This window comes from Chanos chanos, chromosome 1 (assembly GCF_902362185.1).
Source record: "Chanos chanos chromosome 1, fChaCha1.1, whole genome shotgun sequence".
Classification (NCBI taxonomy): Eukaryota; Metazoa; Chordata; class Actinopteri; order Gonorynchiformes; family Chanidae; genus Chanos; species Chanos chanos.
The window spans coordinates 23,310,679-23,322,462 of NC_044495.1; the positions used below are offsets into that span (position 1 = coordinate 23,310,679).

General features: G+C 41.6%; 1 protein-coding gene across 1 annotated transcript; it reads right to left on the minus strand.

Moving 5' to 3' along the window:
- Nucleotides 1–900: 900 nt before the first annotated feature.
- Nucleotides 901–11,471, minus strand: brd1a (bromodomain containing 1a). The gene is made up of 13 exons (XM_030771385.1): nt 11,334–11,471; nt 9,035–10,416; nt 8,636–8,792; nt 8,388–8,519; nt 7,898–8,026; nt 7,199–7,511; nt 6,754–7,008; nt 4,713–5,198; nt 4,272–4,398; nt 2,996–3,129; nt 2,452–2,561; nt 1,847–2,001; nt 901–1,562 (listed from the first exon to the last, which is right to left on the minus strand). The coding sequence occupies exons 2-13, from the start codon at nt 10,396–10,398 to the stop codon at nt 1,379–1,381; spliced, it is 3,546 nt and encodes a 1,181-aa protein (XP_030627245.1). The 5' UTR covers nt 10,399–10,416; nt 11,334–11,471; the 3' UTR covers nt 901–1,378.
- Nucleotides 11,472–11,784: the final 313 nt, after the last annotated feature.

An 11,784-nucleotide genomic window follows, 5' to 3' on the forward strand; every position in this document is an offset into this window, starting at 1 on the left:
TAAACATGACTGGGAAAGAGATACCGCTTTTCACATTTTCCATGGAGTCATAGTGCCCCCTAATGAACAAAAGCTGAATTGGAATAATGTATCTGAAAGAAGAGTGACTGTACTGTACGTTAAACGTGTAAAAATGAACTTATTACTTTACGCTTGAAAACTTAGTTAAGTGAAAGTAGATATGCCAGACTTTATTAATTCATTTTTTATTATCTGTTTATCTATAAAATGAAAACGCAAATTCCAACAACTCAGTAACCCAATAAAAAAAAAACAGACATAATGTATAAAAATTTATCCAAAAACTCTACCCACTGCCACCCAGAGTACAATTAAATGAATGTAACAAAGTCTATATTAACCGTTAAATTTACCAGGTATCATTTATAAAAGGCAATAAAACAGATCTACCCATGAATGTGCCAAAACTAACTACTTAATTTTTATCCAACATACTATAAAAGCAAATGTAATTTCTTTTTTAAACAATAAATAAACACAGGCACATTATCCTACAGCCACCACGAAGGTCCCAAAATCAAAACATTTTATAAAAGACACATTTATATTTTTCTACAAAATCTTTCACACTATACAAACAAATCAGTTAAAAAAGGAAAAGTCAGGGCAGCAATTTTTTGGTTTCGTGAGAACAACGCACTTTCGGCCTCCATATGTATTAAGACATCCCGTGAGGACATCCAAACAATACAGATATATATTTAGTTATATAAATATGTGCGAACAAAATATACTGATATACTAAAACTGCTGTAAAAACATTCTTGGTTACAAAAACATTAATGCCAAAATGAAGCTTATGCATATAAACCTCAATAACTTAACAAATAATAAAAAAAGAGCATACTTTCAGAACGTTTTCTCTAACTGCTCCGGCTTTTTCCTTTTCACTCTTTTTCCAGCATCACTGAGGAAGACACCATAATGCTGAATACAATTCATCAACGTATAAATACCAGGAAAAGTCATGTACAGTACCAGTTTGGGTAAATCTACAGAATAAGTTAGTCACAGGTAATTTACAGTTATTTACAAAGTTCATTACATAGTCATTATTTAAGAGGAAGTTGTATATAAACAGTTGAGTGAGTGACATGGAGGATGATGTTGGCGGTGGAGATGGCAGCATCTCGCAGCACAGTGATTGAGATAAAAGGCATGTTCACACATTCATAAAGCAGCAGCCCTCAGACAAACCAGCTTGGAAGAAAGCACAGTGGACAGATGACAGGTCAACCAGGCAAACGCAAGCCTCAGGGAGTTAATCTAAGCACCACTGGGCTAGCACCAGCCAGGCAAGACAAATACTAAGGCTTCAAAAGATCCCCTAGATTTGGTGGGTTGAGTAGGGCACGGGTTAATCGACGTCACTAAGGTCACTAATAGGTTCATCTTGTACTCGACTCAAGTGATTCATAGCCCGATTGAAGGCAGTCTGCACTGCCTTGCGGATTGCAGAGGTGCGGCCCTCCATCATCTTGATCTTATCTATGGTCTTGTCAATTCCAAGAGGAACCATTTTGGATTTAGGAAGCCATTGCCTAGGAAAAGGGAGGTCAAAGGTTAGAAGCAGCAACCACAAAAGGGACTGTGAACTGAAAACAGTTTTTGTTACAAACCCACAACATTTCACAAAATAGCTTTTGTACTGTCTCTATGATGAATGGCATGCAGGACTTTTAAAGCTGAGAAATCATTTCAAGTAATCTGATCATTACATGCATAAGACTTAAAATGAGACTGGTGTATGAATGCTCCACAGGGGTCCTCTTTTTAAAGGAAGAGATCCTTTCAGGTGTATCATTACTGTGAGGTAGTCTCTCACCAGCTGCGTTTGTTGTCGAAGAAGAGTACAAGAAAGAGCTTCTCTTCTGATTTGTACTGCATCTGCTCTCCAATCCTGAGAACATCCATGGGGGGCATTGGGATGGTCACCCCATTGTGATGGCAGCCCACCCGAGGCATGTGAGGGTCTATTATCTGTGTGGAAAAACATCATACTGGTTTAATACTTAAGAGGTTTATCCCAAAGCACATATTATATGTACACATTCATTGAGGTAGGCACTTGTGTCAAAATGTGATATGACACAAAGAACTCTAATGAGGGGGGGAGGAGAAAAAGAATTGCCTGATTGGTTGCAGATAAGAAATCAAATGTTGCCACCTAGTGGAGAAGACAATGAAAAGGACCCTGAGTACATTTTGATAATACCTAAGGAAACCTGTGTCCTTTGTATCGAGAATTGGGGAACAGATTGTCTCAAATCAGACTTTGGCACAAGCACATGATTATCACCATTGACACTGAGCACAGCAGACAGCAAGTGTATGAGAGAGCTCCCCTCACACAGTTTCCAAGACAGCCAGGGAGTACTAAGGAACAAGACTTAAATGGCCAGTTCCACACAGGGACCCTCTCACACTCACCAAGGCAGGGTAGGAAGGATATCCGCTACATTTTGCCCATACTAGTTTTAGAGGTTCCAGAACAACTGTTGCAGCACTAGCAGGCATCCAAATATTGCTGTTGCCAACTTCTATGGAAGCAGGAATAACGACAATCAAGTTATGAGGGGTTCACTGCAAACAGAGCAAAACACCTCCAAAGCCATGCTGATAGTGACAGAGCTTCAACACAACACCAGCAGGTCAAATACTATACATACATGAACACATCAAGTTCAGGCAAAGATTCATCTCAAATTCAAAGGTATGAAAAACTTTTTTTGTACTTAGTTACTAAAGCAAATTTTGATGGATTACATTTCAGTAAAATTCCATAAACTGTTAGTCACTGCCTCATAACTGAGTACAGATCATTAAATTCCTGAATTTGGACTCATGGACATCAAATCAAAAGCAGAACTCTGGGCACTTAATGTGACTGGTCACTCGGTGTGAAAACACAAACACATCTGCAACGACATGCATTTACAGCTCCTTTTGCGTTGAGTGCAAACATCCAACTTACCAGCAGCAATTCTAGCAGCTTTGGCAAAGTTCCCAGTTTCAATACAAGCAATTAGCTCACTTTTGTCATCCACAGTATTTCTCCGCACAAGGGCCGGCTTCCCCTTCCCACATTTTGGAAGACTGAGGGTGGTGCTAAATTGAGAAAAATCAACATCAGTTCATGGTCAGCAATCCCTCCCTGCTCACTGCAGGTTTCAAACTTTGACTTTGACCGACTGCAGTAATTTCGACTAAAATCCGGAATAGTGCCATGTTACTAATGGTTATTTTAATACTATACTATAATTCTTAGAAGAGAGAAAAAGACAATGTTTTCAATAAAATAATAATGAACAGTCAGTCAGTGCTATGTATGAGAGAAGCACTCTCTTCCCCAGAATCACACCAAATTAGCTGCACTCCTAACAAACCATCAGCCCCCAGGTATGGAGAAGATGAAGGGGCACTCCTATAGATAATATTTTGTCGTACATTATAAAGAAATGGACTGGTATCCTTCTCAAGAGTCAAAGAGAGGGAAAAGAAAGAGGAGATATCACCCTGACCTTTCAGTGTTTTGGGACAACTTCAACTGGCTGACAGCATTGTTTAGTATGAATTAAATGCCTACCAGAAAAAAAACTCCAAAAATATAATTTTAGAAACAAACAGTTCCAATTTCTAGTAATTCTATTAACATGTCACTGTCTTTACATATCTTCTCCTAAAAAAAGGGCTCTCTGCATGATAACTGTGATTCCTCTCTGCTCATTCTTGTATGTACATTTGTGTTTAGTGTGAAACACTAAACCTCCTTAGAGAGTAAAATTTTCAGTATTTCATTTGAGCTCACACTGTCTGTTATACATGAGTTGTCAAGGCTGTCATTTTGTTTTTACAAAACTAAGAATGTTCCCAAACCTTTAACTTATTAATAGAAGGAGCTTTATAAATCTCTCACAAGGAGGTTTGTATCTAGCCATCAGAGGACACCGATATAGTTGTTGTCTAGTCAGTTGTTGGCAAGTGGTTTCTGTTCATCACAGAACAAAAGTACAAACGATACTTGCAATATTATCTCTGTATTTCACAAGAAAAAGTCACTAAGCACTTTTTTCTAACCATATTTTGGACAACATATATGTAGTTCAGGACATGGCATCCCTTTGGGCCCCACACTAAAAAATCCTCTCTCTTAAAGGCTTAAAGCCTTTCCCCTGACTCTCTTTCTGAGACAAAGACATCACTGCTGCTTCACAGAGATTGTGTCGTGTGTGTCACTGATCCGTGTGTACCTAGTGCTGCCCAGCAGACTGCCGCTGGAGGAGATGCTGGATTCAGAGGCACACCTGCGGCGAGGCTCTAGCTGCCTGCTGGGACTCAGCTCTTTTTCAGACTCCATGACAAAACCATTTGACAGGCCTGGTAACATGAGAGCGAGAGAGAGAGAGAGAAAGAGACAGAGAGAGTGAGTGAGTGTGACTGTATGAGCACACACAGAAAGAGCTGCCTCTGCCTTGTTAAACTGGTGTGAAAGGAAAACAAACTCTTGTGTGTGTGTGTGTGAGTGTGTGTATGTATATATATATATATATACACACACACACACACACACACACACACATACACATATCTACATACACACACACACACACTTGCACATTTGGATATATATTATGAGCCCCTAGTGTGTAAAAATTTTGATTCTGTTTTGGCTAAGCTTCAGGAAGCCTTACCTGTGTCTAGACGCTTGACAGGAGACTCATCCTCCCCCTCGCTGTCACCACTGGCACTGTGTGTTCTCTTCCTGGGATGGAGGAGCGTCTCCAGGCGTGGAATGACAACCGACAGGAAGGTTTTGGTGCCCAGCTGAGAGCAACCTGTCTGGGCCTCAGTGTTTCTCTGGGGCTTCTGAGGGCTAACACTTTTGGATTTGCGGAAGAGAACAGACGTCCGCCTGTTGACTGGTCCGGAGGACTCAGCCACCGTTGATGTGGCAACCACACTGACATCACTGTTCGAAAGCAGCAAGGGGTCATGTGAGTGTCCATTAAGGGTTTCCTTCAGACCATCCTTTTTTCCATCAAAGCTCGCTCCTCTGTGGCACTTGTCTAGACTGGAATCGATGGGTTTGAGTGTAGGGGGTTCAGAGTTGCTGTCAGAGTTTGCGAGAGGAGGCAAGGAGTCTGAGGGCTCTAGCTTTGGTGGAAGAGACTTGTCACCTAAGATATATATTAAAAAAAGAGGTTATGAATGCCCAATGTGCAAGATAAGTGGTGTTTCAAACAGGATGTGAGCCTCTGCAACTTGGTACTAATGAATTTCAGATTAAGTAGTAATTGAATGATGTGCAATAGTAGTTGTTGGCACAGTATCACTTTACACTATGCTTTATGGAATAACCTGATATGGCTTTGAATATAATTGTTTCTAAAAGTGCATAGCTATTGATCTTTCTAAATAGCTGTGCACCTTGCTGGATAAGTAGGGTAACACTACAGACCAGCTGCATGTTAATGGTTTTCCCTAGTTATTAGAACTGTTGGACAAAGCACCCCCTTTTTTGCGTGTTCTCGCCACTGGAACTGAGAATGAGCATAGTTCTTAGTACGCCGTTTTGAGGGGCTTTTTATCTCCTGCTTCAGGGTAGGTACTCTCCCAGCACAAGAGGAATCATGCGTGACATAAGTGTCCGTTGATTGTAACCGCCATTTTTTAAAATCCGTGTAGAGTGTAAAATCTCCGTCTTAAATTTAGTTTTTGATATTCAAGGTCCAAAATGTCTTAAAGTGTCTAGAAATTGTAGGAGGGGGCATTAAATTTGATCTGATGCAGAATGAATGTGTCGATTTTTTGTTCCGTTTTTATGTTTTATTTTACCGGTATTTTATATCCCACAACAACGACCATTTCCACAACGTCCAGCTATTTGTTTGTATGTTAAATAGATAGGCTACACCCCGCTTCGGTAGGTACTTGTGTGGCTGTGATCTGCATTTTAACCTAGAAGAAGAACATGTTCATCCAGCTTGCGATTTGATGGCTGCGGCGGGGGAAAAAGGAAAAAACCAAGAGCAGGACACTGCTAGCAAGCACTGCAGGCTCAGCCATGGGTAAATGCAAATTCAATGAGAAGTGGTTTGAGGACTACAAATATCGTGGCTGGCTGAGGCCACCCAGCGATTCATATGAGGCATGATGTGAACTTTGTCGCAAAACATTCAAACTTTAGACAGTGGGTTGTAAAGCACTGGATTCTTACATAAATCTGAAAAGCACAAGTGCTATGCTAGCACCCAAAAAGTAATATGCCCATCAAGTCATTCACCGCTATTGCTATGGTAAATGCAGAGGGACACAGTTTTCTATCGCCATGTATATACAGTTTTATTTTCGTTAATAAGAAGGCAGTTATGTTATCTAATGTGCACTGAATATTTCTGTTATTCAAATTCAGTAAAACTCAGTAACGGTGTATACTGTAGTCTAGTGTGTAGATTTGCCGCAGTAATGATATTATTTATTATTACTATTTATCATTAAATTTGTGCTGATACCCCGGTCAGCCATGTAAACAACAGCTCTTAGCATGACGTCGCTATACCAGCCGTAGGCCAGCTTACGTCACTTCAGCGTTCCTACTGGCAGTGCGAATGCATAGAAAAAAGCCCTTGAAGGTATGTAGTTCTAGGGGGAGCTCCCCAGTGGGGAGTTCCTCTCAATGAGTCCCTAGAACTGTTTGGTGCGAAAGTGCCTGTTGTTTTTATGTGAACAAACCTTCCTCCGTAGGACTGTGACCAGCAGGCGGTCCCACTACTGCAGGTTTTTCAAGATCCATGTGGTGAGGCAGAGTTTTCCGAAGGCTCATCTCATTCCTTACATCATTAATGGTTTTCTTCAGCAGTTTCAGTCGTTTACTGCGAGAGGGGCTAGACTTCATAGCACTGGTAAGGTCCAGTTTTTCCAGCAGTTCTTTCAGCTGCTCATCCAGAGACATGTGTTCACGGTTGGCTGGGATCAACAAGCGGTCCACTGAAAGAGAGAACAGATGTACATGCTAAACCTAGTCCTTTCCTTATTCGATATTTGAAATTGACATCCTTTAATTGTATTGGACTGTACTGAAATGATCACACGCCAATGCTTCAGTTTAGGGGAAAAAAAACAGAACAAAATAACAACAACAAAAAAAAAAACATATTGCTTTCTTTTTGCCCCTTACCCTCTTCCCAGGAAAATGGTGATTGCTGTTCAATCTTAGGAGGTTCAGGCAGGTGCATCCCACTGTCAGGTTCAAACCCTATCCGCTCAACATCACGGCGAGTTTTCCTCAGCAGTGCCCCGCCCTGGTCTCTAAGCCTTACTGCTGCCCGATAGAAATATGTGTCCTTGGCATTGTATTTCATACAGTTTGAAATGATTAGGTTGAAGTCTGCCTCAAACTCATCCAAGTTCCTATAGGCTTGTGCATCGATGCGTTTCCTCATTGTGGAAAAGTCCATTGGGTGTTTGATATGGTCCAAGTAATCAGGTACCTGAGAAAAGAAATGTATCATTTTAATAGTGTTCTTTATAAAAATGTGGACTTCACGTTTGACGAATGACCTGAAATAGGAATGGTTGCAAAACGTTCAATATGAAATGTTATTAAAAAGTATCAGTTATACATTCATGAATGGAAACTGTTTTACTACGTATGGCCCCATCAGGGTTATGAATTGGTGGCCCATTCCTTTCCTTGCCTGTTACAGCCAGACACAGAAGGATGACCTCTCACAAATCTCCTGTCAAGATTTTGATCTGTCTCTTCACAGGGTAAAGAAATGTGTTTGAAAGTCCTTTTGCAAATCACACACACACACACTTTTTGAAACTACATTTGGTTTAAAAACTAGCTGTATTAGTGTTCGTAAAGGCTCACCTCTTCAATGCTAACAGGCTGAGCAAAGATCTTGGCCTGATCTCTCTCCTGAAGCTGGTCTAGTACAGCCTTAAGAAGGATAGTGAAGGGGGTGAGCTGCACTTCTAGCATCCTCTGGTGTAATTTCATCTTCAGGGACACAAAAGAGAATTGGAGTTTACATTCATTAACAAAGACAAGCAAGAGTAAACATTGTCAACAACTGTTAAAAATGTGTGCTAAATCATGCATAGCCATTGTAGCAGCCCCACAGAGATCTACTGCGTAGGTGTACAGACACTCTTTCTATTCACACAGAGAGAATATAAACTGTATTAAAAAGAATTAGTACAAATGTTTTCAGGTTGACGCACAAATAGTTACATATTCCAAAAAAAAATCTGCATTTCCTCCATTATTTATTCTCAACCACAGATCTGACAACAAGGAGGTAACTGTTGATAGTGCTCTAAGAACAGACTTTACTGTGATGCAGGACCATGAATTGTACCTCTTCTCGCTTGAGTTTCTCTCTCTTCCTGATAAGCTCCAGCAGCAGTCGAGCACGCTCAAGGTCGTGTCTTAGGCGATGCCACTCCTTTAGCTGTTCCTTCAATGCCCGGCTCTCCTCCTCATTTTCCCTCTGTTAAATTATGCACAGTATTTCAGACACCATTTCACAGTCCCAAACGACACAAATGATCTCAAGATACACTGACATTCTAGGGAGAGGAGTGAAGCAGGAGTGCAGTAACTTACCGGCCTCGTTGTTTTCTGGGACTGCAGGCTGGACTGCAGACGCCTAATCAGTGGTACACCATTTCTTGCCTGTCTCTTCAACATCCAGTAGTTCAAGACCAGCTCGACAAATACCTTCTTCTTCTGAAGAGAAACTAGATTAAGGATTGTGTTTAACCTGCGGGGAAAAAAAAGAAAAGTAAAAAGAAATTATACACTTTTATTCACATTGCAGTTCACACATTCTGACAGTCAGATGTAGCATTCTGTTCAACACTTGCTGACAGTGAAAGACAAAAAAAACCTTATTGGTGATATCCCTAGGTTTTTTAATATTTCTTTCAAACAATCTCAAGCATTTAAAACAGGATCTGATGCCTCAGATTTTTTTTGTTAGGTCCACCTCATAATCAGGCCTACCTTTCAGGAGGAAAGCTGGGAACAGAGACAGCTGGAACAGATGTCACTGGCTCTGAAGACGCTTTCTTATTCTTACTTTTTTTCCTCTGCTTTCCTTTCAACCTTGTTCTGCTGCCCTTCTTTTCTGCCGGTTGACAGAGTCCGTTTTTAGTTCTGGCATCGTCATAGATTGTGAGTGGTCTCCTGATGCAACCGTTGGGGGTGTGAGCACCGCAGTAAGCAGTCTTCTTGACAGAAAAGGTGGGAGTGCCAGCATCAGTTAGCTCTTTGATGGGCTCCATCTTCATGAAAAGGCCAGCCTTCTGTGCACAGCTGACATGGAATGCAGTGTAACAGTTTGCCTTATGACACTGAATGCAGGCCCCAACGCCTTTCTCCTTGCAGAGGTAGCAGGTGAGCTTCCATCGGGCTGGTGGAATGTTTGACACTCCATCAATGGGCTCAATGAATACTGTATTGGAGAATCCGACCTCAGGCACCCATAAGGCACAGACTACGTGTCCCCAGCGGTCATCATCGGTCTTCTTGACAGCTCCACCCTTATTTGGGCAGAGGATGCAGTCTGCAGGTTGAGTGGGAGATTGCAGGCAGTGACGACAAAGCCACTGGCCCTCAGGGATGTAGGGTACGCCATAGCACTCCTGATGCACAGCCAGGTTGCACATGTCGCAGAATAAAATAGCATTGCTATTCTGGCACTCACCATCCATGCATATGCAGCAGACAGCATCTTCGTCAATGAGTGACTGTGGGTCTCCCTGATTCTGACTCTCAAAAAACGACTCCTTCTCAAAACGGTCCATAAGGAACTCAAACACATTTTGTGAGACCTGGCTGAAGCCTTCACTTTTTCTCTTCTCATTGACCAGCTCCAACCAGGCATAGTCCTGTTCATCCATATCATACTCCACCTCCTCGTCCAGCTCCTCTTCAGTCTTCTCCACATACTTGTAATACACGGGAGGTCTGCGTGGAACTGCAGGGAGGTTGTACTCTACTGTTCGGAATTTGGGCTCTGGGAGTGTACTTCCAGGAGCATGCGCCCCTTGTGCGTTAAGAGTGGCATTCTTTTTCTGCTGGTTATTTTTTAGTCGTACAGATCGCAAGAGGACCTGTTGAGGTTTTTCAGTATTCTCTTTATTGCTGGTGCATTCCATTATCTCCTGTGCAGTGGGGTCATCATCGTTAATGACATCCAGCTTGTCAAAGATGCTGATCCTGTGCACCCGGCCATCAATCTCTAGCTCCACTATACGTTGCGCCTGTGCATAGGTCAAGGTCTCCCGATTTGGTGAGGGTTTGATAGGAGAAGGTGGTCGGAGTGCTGCAGGCACTCTTTGATGCCTTGCTTTCTTCTTCATCATGAACACTTAGCGTAAAAGCTGCAGAGAAGAGGGAAAACAATGTTTACGTGTACAGTTAAATGTTTCACAGGAAAGTACTTTGAACATATCTCTCAACAGCATTACACAGGAAGGCTTGTATTATTTTATCAGTTACTCCTTATCACAATGCCTGCAACTCACTCTTCAGAGCAGACTGACAATGACAGTAATGAAAATGACTGTAAGAACAAGAGAATGTTTGCAACCTATTGTGTGGGATATGTGTAAATACTACTTAAAATCAGTGCAAACTTTCAGAGACAAGTGAGCCTCCAAGCATTCACAGACCCAGAAATGCTTATAATATAACAGCTAACTGATCCATAGTTTGTGAATGCATCCTGCAAAAAGACTTGTCATTTATTCTTCACATAAATCACAGCTGAGCTCCAAAAACGATGAATTTCCCTCGGCTTTTCTCCTGTCATACTTGGCCACCAAAAAGAGAACAAGGACCAGGTACAACAGAGAGAAAATTATGAGAACGATTTCATCTCATTTAACCAAGTGTCTGCTGCTAGCATAATCACGCCACTGTAAATTATTTCTAGGGGGTCGCTGAAAGGTAGTGAGTGAAATGTTTGGGAGAAACTTGGGTACTGCCATTTAAAACGTATTAGTCTCAAAGCGCATCATAACATCATGCATAGACAACATAAATGACAGTATTCCAAATAAACGTCCCAACCAAGAGAATTAAAATATAGGACAGTCAGAGGCTATAGCTATCAGCTGCCTGGGGTGATGAACACTTCCCAATAATAAAAGTAACAGAGCAAATGGCGTCCAGCTAAAGGCACAGACCTTTGAGGATATGTTTTGCAGAGACATACAACACTACACGTCATACATTTTAATGTGCATTTTCGAAAAAGCCTATAATACTATCCACCAACATCAGAAAAAGATTTTACCGTGGAGTCGCAGTGTTTTTTGAAGAATGAAGCAGCTTTAGAAAGCAATGGCGATATGGCCTGCTCAGTGGTTGTAATTCCGTACACAATGTACTCATCCAACGGTCGCAGCTTGTGGCTTCTTGCGATGTAATTAGAAGTGTGTATCCACGATTTCCACCTGAACTATAAATGTGGAATTTTCGTTGGTGAAACTAAACCTGTTTGAAAAGCCATTCAAGGACCGGAGTGCCCTCTTTCCTGTTACGATAAGCTGCTGCGATGAGCTTCGCCTTCCCCCAACAACAATGCGGACGGTTCACTACAAAATGTCCCACCCGCCACGCACAACGTGATTACGTTTCACGTCCAGGAGGCCATTCAACGTGGTTATATATAAATCACTGAACCAAGCCTGTGGAATCCCCAGTACGGACGTAATTCAGTAACATGAAATTAACAAGAACAACAA